General features: G+C 36.1%; 1 protein-coding gene across 3 annotated transcripts in view; it reads left to right on the top strand.

Moving 5' to 3' along the window:
* Positions 1–2,819, top strand: part of Atp11b (ATPase phospholipid transporting 11B (putative)) — a 113,235-nt gene extending 110,416 nt beyond the window's left edge. For 2 of the 3 annotated variants that reach the window (XM_071615440.1, XM_071615443.1), the window contains one exon: positions 1,797–2,819. In XM_071615440.1, the coding sequence (XP_071471541.1) occupies positions 1,797–1,878 (82 nt within the window). In that variant the 3' untranslated portion in view covers positions 1,879–2,819. Of the gene's footprint in view, positions 1–1,757 lie in introns of all 3 variants that reach the window. The other variant, XM_071615441.1, reaches the window with a different exon arrangement.
* The last annotated feature ends 19,750 nt before the right edge of the window (positions 2,820–22,569 follow it).

The raw sequence follows: 22,569 nt of genomic DNA, 5'->3' as shown, positions 1-22,569 counted from the left end.
CTTCATGGCTACTTGTTCCATTGAAAGATTGTACATAACAGTAGTGGCCATCACTTAAAAAATACAACAGTGCTTTTATATTACAGATTTGTCTGCTGAAAGTTCTTACCATTCATACACAAAAATTTTACTTACATTTTATTAATTAATGTTGTCAAAGGAATATGCCATATTACAAGCTCAGTTTGAAAGGGAGCATTATGCTGCTTTGTAAAGGATAAGCCATGTAGTAGCCTAAAGAGCTGTCTTAGCAATGAATGATTTTCTGTATGTATTTTACTACAGGTACTTTATCCTAATCAAAACAATCTTTTAAACAGAAAGGAGGTAATAGTTAATATGTAGTTCAGCTGTTAAATATTCTATCAGAAATTATATTTAACATGAATACACATGTGTGCTTTGAAAAGATAAAAAATGAAGGAAACCTTGCCTAAAAAGATTTCTTGTGTAAACAATGGTTGGAAAGAGGGAGGACTAATACAAAATATTTCAGTTTGGAATTGCACATTTGACTGCAGATAATTGGGTACTGGCAGTTAAGTTATAGTTAAAAGCATGCTTCCCCCCGCACCACCATAAGTACTTAATTAACTTTGTAAGAAACTTTTATATTCTCATTTTTATTAATGTATCCTATAAATACTGGGTGCCTAATGTGTGCCAGATGCAGTTCTAGATGCTAGAAAGACAATAATGAACAAGTCTCTTCCTTAAATTAAGGTAGAAGTTGTTCAGGCTTTTCTGGAAACCAAGCTTGTTTTCCTATTTGCCCAATTTTGTAAAATTTCTAGATTCCAAACTTCATTATGACTGTGCTCTCTTTGACTTGAACTACATACAAACTGAGAGTCTGTAGCAAACAGAAGATGTTTGATAAAGAGGAATTGGGGCTGTTTTCAATAATAGTCTCTTCCTCTGATATCTCTGCTTAGGCAAAGCAGGAACTGTGGCAAAAGTTATATAAAATGTATTTGTTGTTAAGTGCTTTTAGTCTCCTAAGAAAAGCCACTCTTTATGTGATTATCCTGCTATGTCCTTGAGTTAGGGTAATCTATTTTAGGCACAGCAGGCTACTTTGGGTCTTGAGTTATTTTAGCTTAAGTTAACTCAAGCTAATTTAAGTTTACAGCTGCAAATAAAGTATTACATATTGAATTGCTCAAGGGCCTTATCACTCCAACAATAATTAACTTTTCCAGACCAATAAAGGATCATTTTTTTTCTTAGATAAGTGAAAATGCTAGTGACCTGCAAGTGTCTTTGATATCTTTTGAGTAAACCATTTGCTGCATTCAACCTAATTAGGTTTCAATCTTTAGAGTAGAATTTATAGCTGAAAAGATGTGACAAATAAATACAAATTTCATTCCAAGGCTTTTGGTAAGTGTGGATGTTGTTTTTTTCTGAAATGTCAAAATAGAGTTGTTTTTCAGTAAAACTTAATGTGTATAACTCTTAGTAACGTTTATTTTTACTGGGTTATTAGGATTTAAAAAGCATCTCACGCTTTACTACCTATAGAAATTGTTTTAATGCTAATGAATATTTGAATTTTGGCTAATATTTTTATATGATTTATAGAGCATAATTTTTCCCTAGTTTTTATATAATATAAATAGATTGGTCATTCAATGTTGGTCTGAAGAACTTCTCTTTAGCATTTAAAAATGATTGAATCAGTGATTATTTTAAAACTCAAATTGCATTTTGGTCCTAAGTTTTACAGTCAATTTTTTTTCTCAATTAAAACATAGGTCCTGGTGAGCCAAACTTTTCTCTTATTGTTACTTTAGATCATGGAGTGCATCGGATCCTTTCTATACCAACGACAGGAGCATCTTGACTCTCTCCACAATGGACTCATCTACTTATTAAAGGGGCAGTAGTACTTTGGGGAGCAATTTCACCTCCTTTCCTCAGATTCAGGGTGATCATCCTGTAAATGGCCACACTAGCTGTGAAATTACTTTCTGAAATCTCTGGAGTAGTTCATACTCACTGAGAGTAATAATGACAAACAGAAAATTAAAATGAACCCTTCTCTCCCTTTAATTTTAATCTATACATGTTAAAATTTGTGAATAAAGAGACATTTTCAGTCTCTTTGTCTGGGTTGTCCCTTGTGCTTATGGGACTCCTAATGGCATTTCAGCTTGTTGCTGAGGCTACTGTATTTTAATATCAAAGTAGAAGGAGATAACTTCTAGTTATGTGTATTTTTTAGAATTAGCTTGATTGACTCTTCTATTTAAACTTGCTTCTGTAAATTATGCTGAAAGTTTGCCTTGAGAACTCTATTTTTTTATTAGAGTTATATTTGAAGCTTTTCATGAGGAAAAAAATGTGAATTTTAAGGAATTCTGGTCCTGCATTGACCTGTGTTGTTAATTCATTAGTGTTTTTAAGTTCACAGAGCAAATTAGAATATATTTCCAATAATTATTTACTGCAGTATGAGGAATAAATTTATACCTATACCAAATTTCTCTAAATGTAGCCCAGCTAGTAAACCTGATAAATGCAAAGAGGGTTTATCATATCTTATATATAAATCAGAAATCAGGTCCAGTCACCAAATTTCAAAGTGATGTATACTAACATTTTTGTGACTGAATATGAAGAACCTATAGTGAGTAAATGTGATACTATTATCATATTATTAATTTGTCTTTATCATTGGATCTTTTGCATGCTTTAACCTGGCTAATATATTTAAATTTGCATTCTTTCTCTCTCTTTATCCAAAGGCTCTGTTGAGTATTTTATGACAATGTTGTAAGTTCAACTATATCAATAAAAAACAAATTTGGACAGTATTTAAATATTGCAGATACTTTTAATTATACAAATCAAATTTGGGTAACTATGCTGGGTATGGTGATGCATGCCTGTAATCCCAGCAGCTTGGGAGGCCAAGGAGGGAAGATAGAAAGTGAGTTCAAGAGCAGTGTGGGCAACTTAGCAAGGCCCCATCACAAAAAAAAAAAAAAAGAAAGAAAGAGTAATTAAATTAATAAAAATGGAACAGCCTCTTATGGCCAACTTAGAATTATTCTTGCCTTTCTGTAAGAGACTTCAGAATAAAGAATTTCTGCCTTTTTTTTTTTTTTTTAGTGTATGTTATCTAAGTTGCAGCAGACCACCACGGTAAATTAAACTGTGCTCAAGGTCCCATATAAGGTATATTGTTGGTTGGGACTGCGGAAAGTAAATCAAACAAAGTCTAAAACGCTAAATTTTATCAGCAGTAAATAAATTTTAGCAGCAATAAAGTGCTAACAATGAATAATTAGGTACATGTCACTCTGATTAACTCATTACATCTCAAAACTTAATCTCAAAATTTAATTTCTTCCCAAATCTATTATGTAGTTTCAGTATTGTCATTTGTTTTGTTTAAAAGTAATGTTATTTTAAAATTTTGAAGTATCAGTTTATATACTGTAATCTAGCTCTAAGCATACTTACAATTGTAAGTAAGTGAGGTTTTTCTAGATTTCCCCTTGAGAATGTAATGTTTCCTTTTTGAAGATTTATTGTGCAATTCTCTACTCATTTCCCATTTCATGAATCCAGGACTTCTGGACTTGGGCTGGTGGCGAAAGAACGTAGAGCAAGAATTAAGACTACACTCTTTTTTGCTAGTAAATTATTTACTTGCTAATCTAATATTTTTTCAATAATGAAGGATATGAAATTATTCATTTCAGGCTAAATATCAATTTCCATAAATAGCCCTTCTTTAACAGATATTCCAGTTAGATTTAGAATGCTCTCTTATTCTGGAAGTATGCTAAAGGAATAATATGTTGTATAATGTATACACTCACCAATTCTTATTCTAGAGAGAAATATTGCAGAAATATTCAGTGGAATAATTTAGTGGAGGACAATATGAAATTTGCTTTCTCTTGGAATGTCTTATAAAGCACACATATAACAAAATGAGATTCAGTAGGTCTGCCTTAGCAGTGTTTTGTGCCACCAAATAAACTAACTACTGACGCTAGAGAAGGACCACAGAGTCGTCAAGTAGTCTATGGCCAGCTGCAGGGAGATAGGTCAGATGGCCTCCATGGGTCTTCTCATACATTTGATTGTAATTTTCTGCACTCACCCATTTGCAGTTAGTGAAGAATTTTTTGTTTCATTGCTTTTATTGTTTTGGTGCTGGAAATCAAACCCAGGGTCTGCCTCGCTCATCCTAGGCAAGTGGGCTACTGCTGAGCTATCCCAAGCCCTATTTATATTTTTCAGAAAAAAAAAAAAAAATGCTTGAGCATGCATGAACCCTGAGTTCAGACCCCAGCACTGCAAATAAATAAATAGTACTATGTGCTCACCCTGCTTTTTTGTTCACAACTTCATTTTTTAAGGAAAATCATAAATTTTTTATTTAAGTAGTAATGCAGCCTATAAGCTTCCTGTACTTTTCTAACACTTATACTACAAAACTTTACTACATAACCAGTATTCACAGATAATTTCCCCTTGCATGTTCAATGTTGATAATTTTATTCTTATCTGCCAAAACAAGAGTGAGATGCTAAATGTGTTACTGCTAGTTTACTAAGGTCTGAAATCTTTTTGCCTCGCTGGCTTTCCTTTATCTAGTCTGAAGTCTTTAGGCCTAGAGATAAAGACGATCGATCGCCAGGTTAGTTTCCAGAATTGCCCATCAGCTTTTTCAGGTGACTCGGTGCCCTGCCTTGGCTTTTAACAAGCACAGGCTCAACCTGGAAGGAGAAGAGTGGAGATTGAGAACTATAGCTGCCAAGGCTTGCTGAGGATGGAGGAGAGAAGTGGGGAGAATTAATGGTCTCATTTCTCTAACTTTCCTTCTCCTTGGGTCTGAAGTTTGTGCTATATAAAGGCTTCCAGAGCTGACCCAAACTCTGGCACTCTCCTGAATAGATTTAATTGAGGCAAATCACCTTGTTGGGAGATAACTGCATTCAGCCCTATTAGTAGTACCAGGACTGCAAATAAATACTGCAGAAGATTGTGAAATTGACTTGTCTAATAATCTTGAGACTGATGATTGGCAGGAGTCAGGGAGATATATCAAAATTAAGAGACACAAGTTTTCAAAATATACTACTTTAAAAATCTTTTGGAGGCTAAGGGAAAGAGGAATTGTCCATGTTTGTGTTTTCTCTAAAAAATCGATTTGGAGTATAAGCAGGTATTAATAAAATTAACAAACCAAAGAGTTGTATTAAAATATGTTCTATTAGTTTTGGTCCCCCTATAGATAATTTTATTTCTATCTTAAAATTAGTTATCTATTTTCATTTTAAAAAAACAATATATTGCTGTTTGAGATGAAATAACTTGAATGATATTCCTACAAAAAACAGATAGTAACTAATGATATGTTTGTAATAATGGTGATTTGTTAGATTTTTATGAAGAATGAGTAGCTAGAAATATTGTAGCAATACTTAGTTTAAAACTTTGGACCTCAGACACTGTGGTTGTCTAATGTAATCCTTAAAAATTATCTGCATTGTCAGTAACTTTACTATATTTATTGTATAGCTCTCAGTAATTTTTTTAAAGTTTATGGAATTATATTTATCAAATAAAAGTATTTCTATATAATTAAGTGTTTCTCCATTATTTAAGCATTTTTTTAATTTTTTTTTAGTTGTAGATGGATACAATACATTTATTTTTATTTACTTATTTTTTTGTGGTGCTGAGGATCGAACCCAGTACCTCACAGATGCTAGGCGAGCACTCTACCGCTGAGCCACAACCCCTGCCCTATTGGTATTTTAAGCTTCTGTTCATCATAACCAGCACTGCCAAACTTGTTTCAAGATAAATGTTACTGTGTTTACCCTCCATTATAGTACAAGAGTATCATTTATGCCTTTCACTAACTGCATTTTTGTAATATAGAAGTATCCAGATTTTATAAGAAATTAGTACAATTCTTGAAGAAGGGTCTGAAAGAAATGCACCAATTGTAAAGACCAGTACACTTCAAATAGAAATTACATCGTTCATGAAAATCCATCCAAGACCACTTGTGAATCTGGAAATGCCTTGTAAACATAAAATACATACTCTTTAAGAAATATAACTGTTCAAGCCAAGTGCCGTGGTGCATGCCTTAAACCCAGCATCTGGGGAGGCTGAGAAAGGAGGACCATAAGTTCAAAGTGAGCCTCAACAACTTAGTGAGACCCTGTCTCAAAAAGGGCTGGGAATGTAGCTCAATGATAGTATATCTAGGATACTTTAATTCCCAGGAGTGTAAAAAAAGAACAAAAGAGAAAGAAATATAACTGAAATATATAGAAAATATTCCAATTTTGGTTAGAGTACAGATAATTGTTTAATCTACATTTATTTAGCAGTTTATTTGTTTCAGTACTGGAGATTGAACCCAGGAGTGCTTAGTCAACCGCTGAGCTACATCCCCAGCCCTTTTTACTTTTTGAGACGGGGTCTCACTGAGTTGCCAATGTTGGCCTCAAATTTGAGATCCTCCTACCTCAGCCCCCTGATCTCAGATCTTGGGCATCCATTTATATATTTTAAAAGAGAGTTGGGTGGTTTGACTATCTCTAAGGTGTTTCTGACTTTTGATACACAAGAAGTAGAACATAACAAATTATACTGAAGAAGAAATCATTGAAGAAAAAATTTAGGACAAAAAAAAAAACTTATGGAAAGCATTTTGCCAGAAAATTTCGTGAGTTCAAAACAATTCAAGTTTTATATTGAAGAGCGAACTGACTCAGAGGAAAGGGCTATGGTCAATGGAGATAAGTCACCCACACCTATCTGTGAACACCTCCTTTTGTAAGTGGCAGAGATCCTTTTAAGTCAAATGTTTAGTACTAACATCTTAAGATAAAATGATTTGTATTCAGATACGGTTATTAAAAGCAAAGTACACAGATGTTAGGGTTGCAGTTCATTCACTTTTGACTAACATATACACCTATGTAACCCATGCCCCAATCCAGAAGAAGAACCTTCATCATTCCTGATTTTTTTTTTTTTTTTTTTTTTTTTTTTTGGTACCAGGGATTGTACTCAGGGACACTTAACCACTGATTGACATCCCCAGCCCTTTTTTGCATTTTATTTAGAGACAGGGTCTCACTGAGTTGCTTAAGGCCTCACTAAATTGCTGAGGCTGGGCTTTGAATTCAAGATCCTCCCGCCTCAGCTGCTGGGATTACAGGCATGCACCACTGTACCTGGCCCTGAAAAGATTCTTAGTGCCTCTTTCCAGTGAATCCATTCCCCTTCCCTACCATAGCAATAAAAGAGAATAAAAGGAAAACTACTCCATTTACAGCCATTTACAGTAGCCTCAATCATTTTTTCTGATTTCTATGGTTGAAGATTAGTTTTGCGTGTTCTTGAATTTCACATAAATATTGTAGTATGTTCATTTTTGTATCTGGCTTTGTTGTTCAGCATGTCTATTTGATTGATTCATGCTGTTGCCTGTATCCACGGCTTGTTTCCTTTTGGTACTCAGGAGTGTTCCATTGCATGAACATAAAATTTCCTTCCCTTTCTCTTCTTGTGACCATCTGGGTTATTGATTATTGCTATTATAAATAAAACTATGAACATTCTTTGTGGAACTGTGTTTTCATTTCTCTTGTGAAATAACTAGGAGTAGGATTGCTAACTCATAGGCAGGTTCATGTTCCTAAGAAACTGCCGAAATGTTTTCCTCAGTGGTTGTGCATAACGTTTTATGCACTAGCAGTTATGAGTTCCACTTCCATATCATTGCCAAGATTTGGTAGTGTCAGTCTCTTTAATGTTAGCCATTCTAATGGATATGAATACTTATGATTTTAATTTGCATGGTAAATAATGACATTTAACTCCTTTTTATGTACTCATTAGTAATTTGTCATTTTTTTCAAAGTAACTGTTCAAATCTCTGGTCATTTGACTACTTTCTTAATGGTAGGGAATCCTTTATGTAAAGATGTAAATCCTTCATCAGATATGTTTATTGTTAGCATTTTTCTCCCAGCCTGTGGTGACTTTGGAAGCAGAAGTGTTTTGATGAAGTTTAATTTTTTTTCTTTTATGGTAAAGTGATTTTTAGGTCCTTTAAACTCCTTGTCAACCCCAATGTCATGAAAATATTTTCCCATTTTTTTAATTAACTTTATATATGACAGCGGAATGTATTACAATTCTTAATACACGTATAGAGCACAATTTTATAACTCTGGTTGTATAGAAAGTATGTTCACACCAATTCGTGTCTTCATACATGTACTTTGGATAATAATGTCCATCACATTCCACCATCATTGCTAATCCCATGCCCCTTCCCTTCCCCTCCCACCCCTCTGCCCTATCTAGAGTTCCTCTATTCCTCCCATGCTCCCCCTCCCTACCCCACTATGAATCAGCCTCCTTAAATCAGAGAAAACATTCGGCATTTGGTTTTTTGGGATTGGCTAACTTCACTTAGCTTTATCTTCTCTAACTCCATCCATTTACCTGCAAATGCCATGATTTTATTCTCTTTTATTGCTGAGTAATATTCTATTGTGTATATATGCCACATTTTTTATCCACTCATATACTGAAGAGCATCTAGGTTGGTTTTCCCCTCCCTCTAAAAACTGGAACAAGACAGGGATGCCCTCTTTCACCACTTCTATTTAACAGTTCTTGAAACTTGCCAGAGCAATTAGACAAAAGAAATTAAAGGGATACACAGGAAAAGAAGAACTCAAATTAGCACTATTTGCTGATGACATGATTCTATACCTAGAAGACCCTAAGTTTCACCAGAAAACTTCTAGAACTAGTAAATGAATTCATCAAAGTAGCAGGATATAAAATCAACACCCATAAATCAAATGCATTTCTGTATATCAGTGACAAATCCTCTGAAAGAGAAACGAGGAAAACTATTCCGTTTACAGTAGCCTCAATAATTGGGAATCAACAAAAGAGGTGAAAGATCTATATAATGAAAATTACAGAACTCTAAAGAAAGAAGTCAAAGAAGACCTTAGAAGATGGAAAGGATAGGCAGAATTAATATTATCAAAGTGACCATACTACCAAAAGCACTATAACAGATTTGATGCAATTCCGGTCAAAATCCTAGTGACATTCCTCAGAAATACAAAAAGCATGGGGATGGGGATGTGGCTCAAGCGGTAGTGCGCTCGCCTGGCATTCGTGCAGCCTGGATTCGATCCTCAGCACCACATACAAACAAAGATGTTGTGTCCACCGAAAACTAAAAAAAAATAAAGAAACATTAAAAAATTCCCTCTCTCTCTCTCCCCTCTCTCTTAAAAAAAAAAAAGCAATATTTTCTTTTGATGGCATTATAATCTTACCGTATACATTTAGGTCTGTGATCATCTCCAGTTGTCTTTTGTGTATGTAATAGAAGGATGGAGGCTCTTCATTCTTCTCAGCTCCATTATAAGCTTATCTGTTTTAATTAGTTCCATTTGTTGAAAATATTCTTTCTCCATTCCATTGGGTTGGCATCCCTGTTTAAAACTGATTATCATACAAATGTGAATCTGGGGACTCTCTTCTGTTGTATTCATTTATCCTTGCACCAGAAGCAAACTTCCCTGATTACTATAGCTTTATGTTTAGCTTTGAAATCAAGTTAACGTGATCCTCCAACTCTATCATCAGGATTGTTTTGGCTTTCCTGGGTCCTTTATATTTCCATATAAATTTTGGAGCTAGTAATTAGCTTTTTTAAAAAAAAGGAACAGAAAAAATTGATATGTTTTGATTTATATTGCTCTGAATCTATAGACCAATTTGGGAAGAACGGACATTCCTCCTATCCATGAACACGATCTCTCTGCATTTATTTAGATCTTTTGTTTCTCTTAACAATATTTTACAGTATTCCATATAGACATTGGACAGATCCTTTGTTAAATTCCTGTTATTGGGCTGGGGATGTGGCTCAAGCGGTGGCACGCTCGCCTGGCATGCGCAGGGCGCTGGGTTCGATCCTCAGCACCACATAAAAATAAAAAAAGATGTATCCACTGAAAACTAAAAAATAAATATTAAAAAAATTCCTGTTATTGTTATTATGGTTTTTATTATGCAACTATAATCAGAATCCACAACCTTGCTGAAAGCACTCATTTGTTCTTGTCTCCTTTTGTATAGAATCCTTTGAGTTTCCACATACGCGTCATCATAAGTGAGAATAAAAGGTTTTAACTTTTTTCTTTCCAATATTTTACCTTTCATCTATGATTACCTATCACACTGGGCCAGAACTTCTGGTACAATGGTAAATAGACATGGTGAGAATAATGGAGGGAGGAATATATACATACACACACACACACACACACATATTTTTTGTTATAGTTGTTTTACATATATGTATATATGTGCATATATGTATAAATATACATGTGTATATATGACATATATACATGTATGCATATTTACATATTTTTTTCTTTTGTGTTGGGTTGAACCCAGAGCTTCATGATTGCTAGGTAAGCACTCTACCACTAACTAGATGCCTAGCCCTATCAATATAATTGTGGAAAATATTTTTTCTCCATTTATTGATTTTTTTATTATTATTTGACAATATGTGAATTGCCTTGGTTGATTTTCAAATGTTAAGCCAACAGTTCGCCTGAAGTAAAATCCCACTTGGTTATGGTGCATTTTTCTTTTATATTTTGCTATCTTAGTTTGGTTTTGCTGCTATTACACACTGGTTAATTTATAAATAACAGAAGTTTAACTCATTGTTCTGGAGACTAGAGAGGCCAAGCAAGAGCATGGTGCCAGCATCTGGCAAGGGTCATCCCGTCTGAATTTATCCTTTTATCAGAAGCTCCCTCTTGATATCTAACCCACTTCTGCTATAACAATCTTCATCCATTCAGGAGGTTGATGTCCTTATGACCTGATTACCTCTTAAAATTCCCACCTTTTAATATTGTTACTGTGGCAGGTAAGGGCTGGGAGTGTAACTCAGTGGTAGAACTCTTGCCTAGCATGTGCCAGACCCTAGATTCGGTCCCCAGCACAACAACAAAATAAATTCCTGAGTTTTGCATTTTCTAATATTGTGTTAGACACTATTATGGAGAATATCAGTCTGTAATTTCATTTTTGTATAATGTCCTTGTCAGGTTTGGGCATTAGAATCATGGTGGCCTCATAAAATGATTTGGGAAGGTTCGCTCTTTGCCTGTTTTCTGCAAGACTTTCAATAAAATTGGTACTATTTCTTCATTTAAAGTTTTGAAGAATTCACCACAGAAAACATTTAGGCCTAGAGGGGTTTTGTTGAGGAATGTTTGTTACAAATTCAATTTCTAAAGCAATATAGGACTATTCAATTTTCTATTTCTTGTGACAAATTTGGCAAGCTGTGTCTTTTAAACAGTTTGTTCATCTCGTGCAATTGTATTCTTGACATTGTTCAGAATGTTCTCTGGTTATCCTTTTAGTGACTGTGAGATCTGTAATAACGTTCCTGCTTTCTTTTATAATTTTGGTAGCTTTTTTCTTACCTTTTTTCACCCTGACCCATCTGCTGGATGTTCAATCATTTTCTTAAATCTTTTCAAATAACCAACTCTGGCTTTGTTAATTTTTCTCTATTGTTTTCTGTTTGATTGCCTTCAGCTCTCATTTATTGTTTCTTCTATTTATTTTAGTTTTGGTTTGCTTTTTTGTGATTTTTTGAAGCTCAGTGTTTTAGTTAGCTTTTTTATCATTGTGACTGAAAGACCTGATAAGAACAAATGTAGAGGAGAAAAAGGTTATTTGGGGGGTCACAGCTTCAGAGGTCTCCATCCATAGATGGTTGACTCCATTTCGCTGGCTCAAGGTGAGGCTCAAAACATTATGGTGGAAGGATGTGGCAGAGAAGCAACTCAAGACAGCAGTCAGCAGAGAGAGCTCTGCTCACCAGGGACAAAATATAAACCCCAAAGTTATGCCCCCAGTGACCTACTTCAACAACCACACTCTCCCTACCTAGTTAAATCCTACTAGTGGATTAATGTACTGATTGGGTTAAGGTTCTCATAACTCAATCATTTCACCTCTTAACTTTCTTGCATTGTCTCACATGAGCCTTTGGGGAACATCTCATATCTAAACACTTAGGCAATAAGAAACACTTAGGTAATGTATCCAAAACCCTTCTTGTCATAAAAGTCATTTCATATCTTTCCCTTTTTATAGTTTTTTTAGATGCATCCCACAACTGTTGATGCATTTTTGGTAAATATTCTTTTGTGATTTCCTCTTTGACCCCTGGATGATTTAGAGGTCCTTCATTTGATTCCTAAACACTTGGAGTTATATATCTTTGAACTGATTTCCGTTATAGACAGAGAACATACTCTACATTACTTCAATATTAATATATTCTTGGGAATATATTAAAACCCAGCAATTAATCTATCTTGAATCGCCCAAATGCACTGCAGAATATAGAATACACCTGGTGTAAAATGTGTGTCCTGTAGTTGGGAATGTGATGTTCTATAAACATCAGTTACATTAATTCAGTTGATGGTGTTATTCAAATCTATGTCCTTACTAGGTTTTTGTTTTTTGTTTTGTTTTGTTTTTTGTTTGTTTTTGGTGGTTGGTTGGAGTCAGTTCAATCAATTTCTAAAGAATAATTGGTAAAATCTCCAACTTTTAATTGTGGATTTGCCCATTTTTCTCATTTTTGTTTGATATATTTTGAAGCTATGTTATTAGGTGCATCTACACTTAGGATTGTATTTTTATTATTTATTTCACCAATATGAAATGTCCCTTTTTTTCCTAATCTGATGTTAATATAGCCATAGTAGTTCAACAGTAGAACTACTGTAGTAGTAATATAATCACAACTACTATGATTATATTACTAGTAAGTTGTACCTACTATCTTTTTCTATTTTTTTTTAATTTGTGTCTTTATATTGAAAGCATAGCTCTATAAACAGCATCCTGTTGGATCTTGCTTTTTATCTACTCTGACAGTGTGCATTTGTTGGAATGTAGCCTATTGTGTAGTTATTTATATATGTGGATTTAAACTCTTACCCTTTATCTTCTGTTTTTTTCCATCTCTCCATTGTTACTTTCTTGTTCTTTTCCTGTCTTCATTTTATTTTTGAGTATTTTTTTAACATTTAGTCTCTTCAACTTTTTAGTTATACCTCTATTTTCAGGGGTTAGTCCTAGGGTTTGCAATATATCATCCTTACTTAGAATTAGTCTGGTTTCTTTTTTTAATATTTATTTATTATTTTTAGGTGTAGTTGGACACAATGCTTTTTTGATTTTATTTATCTTTATGTGGTGCTAAGGATCAAACCCAGGGCCTCCCACGTGCTAGGTGAGCGCTCTACCGCTGAGCCACAATCCCAGCCCCTGTTTTCTTATTATACCATTTTATCTATAATAAGAATCTTCCAAGAGTATAATTCTATTTATCCCTCTTCCAGTCCTTTCTACTATTGTCGTATATTTTACATGTTATAAAACCCATTTTTTTTTTGCCTTAAGCAACCTTTTTATGGGGGGAGAGGTGTACCAGGGATTGGATTCAGGGGCACTTGTCTGCTGACCCACATCCCCAGCCCTATTTTGTGTTTTATTTAGAGACAGGGTTGACATAGAGATTGAGTTGCTTAGTGTCTTGCTAAATTGCCAAGACTGGCTTTGAACTCATGATCTTCCTGTCTCAGCCTCCCAAGCCGCTGGGATTACATACATGCACCACTGCACCAGGCACAACCAATTATTTTAAAGAAATTAATGTTTTAAAGTCTTTTTGTTTACCTATATTTGTCATTTCCACCAGGCTTTATTCTTTATTATTGTTAAGAAAAACAGTATGGACTCACAATGGTGGTATAAGAGGGATAATTAAGAATGAGAATACCAGAATTAACTGGCCTGGAGAAAGTGTCAACACATAATACAAACCCTTTATAAGAACTTCTGTTGGCTGTGGTTGTGGCTCAGTGGTAGCGCGCTCGCCTAGCATGCATGAGGCACTGGGTTTGATCCTCAGCACCACGTAAAAAAAAAATAAAGGTATTGTGTCCACCTATAACTAAAAAATAAATATTTAAAAAAAAGAACTTCTGTTAATATCAAAGTCTTATAGAATTTATGGTACAGGTGGTAATCTAAATGTCCATTGTTTGAGAAAAGACTTGTAGGGTGTGAATACTCCTTGCACTACACCTGAAGTAGAATCACCCTGCAAGATATTTAAAAATATTTGTGCCTTTTGGATTATCTCCCTGGGGAGGCAAGAATCTACCAGCTCAATGCTGAACTATCTTGCCAAACTGCTCAAGGTGCCCAGGTAAAAGACACTAAAGCGTCTGGTTCTGTAATTTGGAATTACTTTTTTTGTTTGTTTTGAGAGAATAAGAAACCCACATGTCTAATCTCAACCTTAGAATTCTTCAATTCTACCCTGGCCCAACATTTCCCACCCTCCCTTAGTACTGGGGATTGAACCCAGGGGCACTTTACCATTGAGCTACATCACCAACCCTTTGTAATTTTTATTTTGAGACAATTCTTACTAAGTTTCCCAGGCTGGGCTCGAACTTGCAATCCTTCCACCTCAGCCTCCTGAATCACTAAGATTGTATGTTTGCACCAACACACCAGGCTCAAGCCTATTTCTAATCCATTTGTTCCCCATCACAGTAAATATCACTATCATCCAAAAACTGTTGAAGTTTTCTTTCATTCTTCCCCTCTGACCTCCAACCCCTCTTTAAGTTCTTTGGCCTTGCCTTTAAAAGTATACTCCTGGTACACAATACCTTTGTTTTTATTTTCATGTGGTGCCAGGGATCGAATCTAATGCCTCACACAAGCTAGGCAAGAAGAGCACTACCACTGAGCCAGAACCCTGGCCCCTTTAAATTTTTTTTTTTTAATGTGTGCACTCTGGATCTTCCCTCTCTTCTAGAATTCTCCACGCAACAGTTCAAACCAGCATCCCTACTAGCTTATACAGCAACTGCTAATTGGCAGGAAACCTATCTCCAGAGTATCTTTTAAAAGTAAAACTTGATAATGAAACCACCAAGTGACCCAGTATACCACTCCTCAGGTTTTATCCTCTAGAAAGTCATCATACTATAGCAATTCATGCACACCCATGTCTATAGCAGCCCAGTTCACAATAGCCAAACAATGGAATTGGCCTAGGTGTCCATCGACAGATGAATGGATAAAGAAATGTCGCATATGTACACAATGGAGTTTTATTCAGCCATAAAGGAGGATGAAATGATATCATTTGCAGGAAAATGGATGGAATTTGAGGACATTATGTTAAGCAAATAAACCAAATTCAGTCGAGGGTATCTTTTTTTCTCATGTGTGGAAGCTTGAAAAGAAAAAGGAAAAGAGAGGTGGGTTAGGTGGATTCCAAGAAAATCAAAGGGAGACCTATAAAGGAAATGAAAGGAAGCAGAGGGAGGGGAAAGGGAAGGAAAAGAGAAAATACTGAGAAATGATATTAGCCAAATTATATTGTTATAGTGTGTGTGTAAGATTATGTAACAATGAATTCCACCATTATGTATAATTATAATATACCAATAAAAATATGGGAAAAATAAATAAAATAGAAAACAAGTAAAATTTAAATAATTTTACTTCCTTTCTTTAAAAATTTCCAACGGTGGGCTGGGGATGTGGCTCAGTATTTGCCTAGCATGTGCAAGGCCCCAGGATTCCTAGTACTACAAACAAAACATTTTTAAAATCTCCAAAAGTGTCTCATTGCCCTTAGAATGAAATTCAGACCCCTTTTGCTGCTTATAAAAGCAGTTATGACTGGTTCCTTGCATGTCCCTCTGATCTTGTCTAACACACACTCCCCAGTGGGCTGCCACCTCACTAGCTTTCCTTTTATTCCTCAAACTCCCCTAGTTCATTCAGCCTCAAGGTCCTCACATTACTTTTTGTCTCTCTACTAGATCTTCATGAGCTTTTTTTTTTTTTTGGAGCTGTGACCCTGCTGAAGAGATTCAGAATCTTAAGAGTAGGACTAGACAGTTACATTAAAAATAAGCAACTAAGTAACTCAGTATATATACTAAGTAACTCAAATACACTTTCTTAAATAACATTGTTAATGAATATGGAAAATAAAAGCATCTGGATATGAGATTCACCTATTTTGCTTGTTTGTTTCCCTTAGAAAAAGTTCTTTCACATTTTATACATATATCGGTTAGGATGAGGCCACCTGCTATAATAGACACCTAATAAAAACAGGCTTGAAGAGGTTGACACACTGTGATTCAGAGGTCAGTCACAGCCAGCCCCGTTCCATGTAGTCATTCAGGGACTCATGCTTTCTCATCTGATGCTGTGCCCTCCTAGGACATTATCCTCACCTACATGGTTGAAATTGGGTTATCATGAATTGTGGTTGACAGGACGAGGAGAGAGAAAATGCAGAAAAGAAGTGCTACCTAAACCTCCAGTCCAGAAGTGAGACACATCAAGTCTTCCCACATCCTGTTAGCAAGAAATTAGTCACCTGGTCACTCCTTACCACAGGCAGGAACCAAGCAACATCCCCAGACAGATACCAGCATGCCAGCCACAACTTAACTACAGAAAGGAAGAATGGATTGTAATGGCCTCTGCCCCAGCAGATGCAAGACGGCTTGTGAAACACTTCAAGTCACTCCATAACATCTATTCCATCAAAACCAAACAGAATATGTGAACTGGTTGCATGTATCTCAGGTGAAGGCATCCTGGACTGATGTAGAAGAAACCCTAATTTTACAGATGTGAATTTTTTTTTTTTTTTTTTAAAGAGAGAGTGAGAGACAGAGAGAGAGAGAGAGAGAGAGAGAGAGAGAGAGAGAGAGAGAGAGAGAGAGAATTTTTTAACATTTATTTTTTAGTTTTTGGCGGGCACAACATCTTTGTATGTGGTGCTGAGGATCGAACCCGGGTCGCACGCATGCCAGGCGAGTGCGCTACCGCTTGAGCCACATCCCCAGCCCCCAGATGTGAAAATTGAAATAGACTCCTCCTCAAGGTCATAGTGATCAGTGGTAGAATCAAGGCTGTGCCTACTTTTCTGATACCTGCCAAAATGTAACAAGTGAAAGACAACCACATTCTCAATGCCAACAGTTTCCAATGTACTAAGCTCAATATCAAAGAAATGTGCCCACTAAGAAACTGCCTATGGGACAGAGTTGAATCATGCCACGTTGTTTTTCTTCCATATTGAAAGCAGCAGCGTATCCTTATTGTGTTGAATTCATAAAAATCTTAATGAAAAGTAAAATGCATTCATTTCCTTCCAGTAATCTTGTTTTAGAAGAACAAACACTGGCAAAGATTTAATAATAAAAAAATAAAAAATGATGTCAAAATGCAATGTGAAAATAGCTCTGTCACTTATTAGGTAGTTATTAGGCACTTCACTTCTCTGAGCCTCACTTTTCTATTCTAAAATGGGGAAAGTGATGCTTTGTCTTCATAGTGCTTTCAAGATTGAGTGCTATTGGGTCCACAAAATGCTTGGCACAGTCTGGAACATGGCAAGTGCTCAACAAGTGGAAGCAAAACAAAAGAACAGGGACACTTTACAAAATAGCCACATCTGTGATGCTTGAATTGCTTTTCAAAACCTCAACACTGGTGCCAATTCTCTTTTGGGGAAGAAAATAATTAACAAACTTATTCATTCATCAAGCATTTAGTCAGCGATAAACACGGTCTATAGAAATACAGTCTTGGAAACCCCCAGGCAGTGATGTCTGACCTGCTGTAGAACTTTGTGGCCACCTTGCCCATCTCCAAGGCACCAGATTGCCTCAGTTAGCTCTCCTCAGAATTGTTGTGCTGGTCTCCTCCTCAAATTAAGTGGGGGAGCACTAGATTTTTCAGACTAGAATTTGTGCAATGAGAAAGTTTTGATTAGGCTACTTTACAAGTGATGGTCTCAGTCGACCTGTTTCCCAACTATAGGGATGAGTGAGAAGAAGCCAACCTGCAAGATTCCTGTGAAGCTAAACTACATTGGACCTTATGACTTGCCATAGTCACATTCTATAAAGTTGCCCCATTTCTTCTAGAGATAAAAACAGAATTAGATTAACACAAGCCACTGGTCACAACATTTTCATCAATCAATCAATTGATATATAACCTTGTTTTATGTGTGTTTCTGATTAATATATGCTGTAGATTTGTTAGCACTGAACTCATGGTCAGCATTACTATAACCTGGGTCTAAACAAAACTTATACACGTATTTCCTCTGTAAGGCACATCACAGTCTTCTTGGCTTGGTAACTACACAGCACTACACTTGTGGGCAGGGACATTTAAAGCAGTAAAATTGTCAACAAAAGGTACAAAAATGCAAACAATGTGGCACTAAATATACCCCTTCCCTGTTTTTCCCTTTCACAGAATTTCTTACTAAATGTTTTAGTCAACCGTTTGTCACTCTGACCAAAATACCTACAACAACTTAGGCGGACGGGATTTATTTTGGCTCACATTTCTTGAGATTTAGTCCATGGTCTGCCTAGTTCATTGGTCTGGGCCCAAGATGAGGCAGAACATCGTGGCAGAAGGATGTGGTGGAAGAGCACTACTCCATTTATGGCACCCAGGAAGCAAAGGGAAAAAAGGGTCCACAGGGGAGATGCACCTTCCAGGGTTCACCCCCAGCAATCCACCTCCTCTAGCCACAGCCCACTGCCTACAGTTGCCACCCAGTTAGTCCATTCAATCTAGAATTGAATGGACTGATTAGGTTATAGCTGCCACAATCCAACCACTTCACCTCTGAACATTTCTGCATTAACACAGGAGTTTTTGGGGGACACTCCATATCCAAACTATAATACTGTATCTCGTATCATATATTTTATTGATTTTGGGTATTGCATCCCCCACACTATAGTGTAAGCACAAGAAAGGAATGATTTTGTCTACTTTGTTCACCGATGAATTTCCAATTCATTAAGAAATTAGGGACATTTACTTGAATAAGTTAGTAAATAAATTCTGAAAGCCATGGGGAGTCACCAAAGGATCTTTTTATATAAATTTACTGACAACAATGCAAACAAGTGATTGGAAGAGCAGCAGACTAAAGAACATTTAGGAAGACGCTTCAGGAATGCAAGGCCTACGTGAAGAATTTAAATGAAGGTGGTAAAATTAGGAATCAAGAACATCATATAGACACATGAAATTTTTAAAATTTATGATTGCTCCCAAAACTGATCTACAAAGTAAACACAATTTTTTCTAGCTGATCTTAGTAGGTATATGGATATGCAAGGGATTCCAATTACAACAAAGGAATAGAGTCGGTCTCATTTTCTGATTTTGAACCATTGCTACAAGGCTGGGGATAGTTGTTGGGTACTTGTTTGCCTAGCTTGCATGAGATGCTGGCTCAGTTCCTACCACTGGGGGGGAAAAAACTAAACTTTTATGCCATAAAAAAACACTACCAATAAAGTGAAAAAACAATCCACAAAATACAAAATAGTTTTAAATCATATACCTGATAATAATCTAGTATCCAGAAGATATAAAGAACTCTTAAAATTCAACATTAGAAAGGCAATCCAATTAAAAAATGGACACATAATCCACCAAGACTGAATCATAAAAAAAAAAATAGAAAACTTGAATAGACCAATAACTAGTGAGGAGATTTAATCAGTAATCCAAAACTTGCCATAAAGTGGGACTCAATGGTGCACAACTGTAATTCCAGCAACTTGGGAGGCAGGGGCAGGAGAATCACAGTTGGAGGCCAGCTTCGGCAACTTAGCAGGGCCCTGAGCAACTTAGCAATAGCCTGTCTCAAAATAAATAACAAACAGGGCTGGGGATATGGCTCAGAAGTTAAGTACCCCTGGGTTCAATCCCTGGTACCAAAAAACAAATAAGCAAAAACTCCCCAACAAAGAAAAGCCCAGAACCAGATAGATGATTTTACTACTACTACTACTACTACTACTAATAATAATAATAATAATAATAATAGAAAACTACCAAACATTTAAAGAAGAATGAACACCAATTATACAAGAACTGAAGAAGGAAACTCCCGAACTCATTCTATGAAGCCAAAGCCAAAGAGTTTACAAAAAAACTACAGGTCAGCATTCCTGATGAATATTGATGCAAAAATCCCCCACAAAATACAAGAAAACTGAATTCAACAGCACATTAAAAGGATTATACCACAGCTAAGTGGAAATCATTCTTGGAACGAAAGGATGGTTCAACATACAAAACTCAATTATGAAACATCACGTCAGCAGAATGAAGGACAAAAACACACAATCGCCTCAAGAGTTGCAGAATAAAACATTTAACAAGACTCAACAACTTCTCATGTTAAAAAATACTCAGCAAACAAGAAATGAAAGTAAATGACCTCAATTTCATAAAGGCTAACTATGAAAAACCCATAGCTGTCTGGGTGCCATGGCACATACTTGTAATCCCAGGGGGTCGGGAGGCTGAGGCAGGTGGATCATGAGTTCAAAGCCAGCCTCAGCAACAGTGAGTCACCGAGCAACTCAGTGAGACCCTGTCTCTAAATAAAATACAAAATAGGGCTGGAGGTGTGGCTCAGTGGTTGAGTGACCCTGAGTTCAATCCCTAGTACAAAAAAAAAAAAAGAAAAAAAACCCCCATAACTAACATCATACACTGGTGAAAGATAGCTTTGTCATCAAGATCAAGGACAAGACAAGAATGCCTATTTTTACCACTTTTCAATATAGTACTGAAGTCCTAGCCAGAGCAACTAGGCAAGAAAAAGAAAGAAGTAAAATTCTCTGATCACAGATGACATGCTCTTACAAGTGGAAAACCTTAAATATCTTGTATATATACCCACACATGAAACAATGATTAGGAGGGTGGGGTTATGGCTCAGTGGCAGAATGCTTGCCTAGCATGTGTGAGGCCCTGGGTTTGAGTCTCAGCACCACATTTAAATAAATAAAATAAAGACCTATTTACAACTAAATTAAATATATATTTTTTTAAACAAGATTTTTTTAAACTTTATTATTTATTTATTATTTGTATGTGGTGCTGAGGAACGAACCCAGGACCTTGCACGTGCAAGGCAAGCACTCTACCGCTGAACCACAACCCCAGCCCCTAAATATATATTTTTAAAAAACAATTATTAGAATAAATGAATTCAGCAAAATAGCAGGACACAAATCAATGCACAAAAATCTATTGCATTTCTATACACTAACAATGAACAATCCAAATAGAAACTTAAGAAAATAATTCCATTTACAATAGCATCAGAAAATAAAATACCTAAGAATAAACCTAAACAAAGGAAAGAAATTGCTGAAAGAATTTAAAGAAGACATAAATAAAGGAAACGACATCTCCTGTGTATGGATTAGATGACTTAAATGTCGTTAAGATGTCCATATGATCCAAAGCAATCCGTAGATTTAATGCAATCCTTATGAAAATCCCAAAGGCATTTATTGCAGGAATAGAATCCATCCTAAAATTCAAATGCAATTTCAAAGAATTCCAAATAATCCAAACAATTTTCTTTTTGCAGATAAAGGTTTTTATTTCAATCATACTCTTTATAAATTACTGAGGCCACTGTGTAGCCACCAGAGCTGTAGTTCTTGGTCTCTTGCTGCTTGGACCATGTTAACCCCCATCTCCTCCTTGGCCTGGAGGTGCTCACCAGCTCCCTAGTCTTGCCCTTCCACCTCAACCTGGGCAGCCAGGAGCTTCTTGCATTCTCTTCCCCTCAGTCCTTAACAATGATTGATATAGTCTCCAACTACAGATCTGGCTCTCGTGGACATTACACATGAATGGAGAATCCACCTGCTTTTGAACACGCTCCCCTGCACCCTGCAGGTACAGGCTGTGACATGTGGGGAATCAGTCATCTTAGATTCACAGTATCTTCTGGACCACCTGCAGAATCTGCATCTCCTCACCCAGGCTACCTTGTCTGGCATTTGAGCATCGGCCATACCATTTCTCTTATTATGTCCATGTGTCCGCCCTTCTGGTAAGCCTAGGTGTTTTTCAAGCATGGAGTGGGGAACAGTCAGGCACAGGATTGCAGATGATCAGCCTCTCTCTTACCATCTTCCAGAGCTGCTGATAGAAGTTGGCATTTTGATTTCATTGACTTCCCTGGGGACACCAGATGATCTTTGGCCACAGCTCAGGGCACTCTTCTGATGCTTGGACACCTTCAAAGTTGTGGCTACAGAGGCAAAAGGAAAGAACTTGCTCTCCAAGACAATTTTTGAAAAGAATAAGTTGGAGGACTCACAACTCCTGATTTCAAAATCTAGTACAAAATGACAACAAGGAAACAGGATGTCACTGGCATGAAAACAAACATATAGACCAACGGATCAGAAAAATCCCAGTAATAAGTTCTCACACATATGGTCAAATGGTCTTCAACTAGGGTGCCAAGACCACTCAATGGAGAAAGGACAGTTTTTTCAAAAAATGGTGATAGAAAAA

This window comes from Marmota flaviventris, chromosome 8 (genome assembly GCF_047511675.1).
Source record: "Marmota flaviventris isolate mMarFla1 chromosome 8, mMarFla1.hap1, whole genome shotgun sequence".
NCBI lineage: Eukaryota > Metazoa > Chordata > Mammalia > Rodentia > Sciuridae > Marmota > Marmota flaviventris.
The sequence above is the reverse complement of the archived record's forward strand: the minus strand, read 5'-3'. Positions and strand labels throughout refer to the sequence as shown.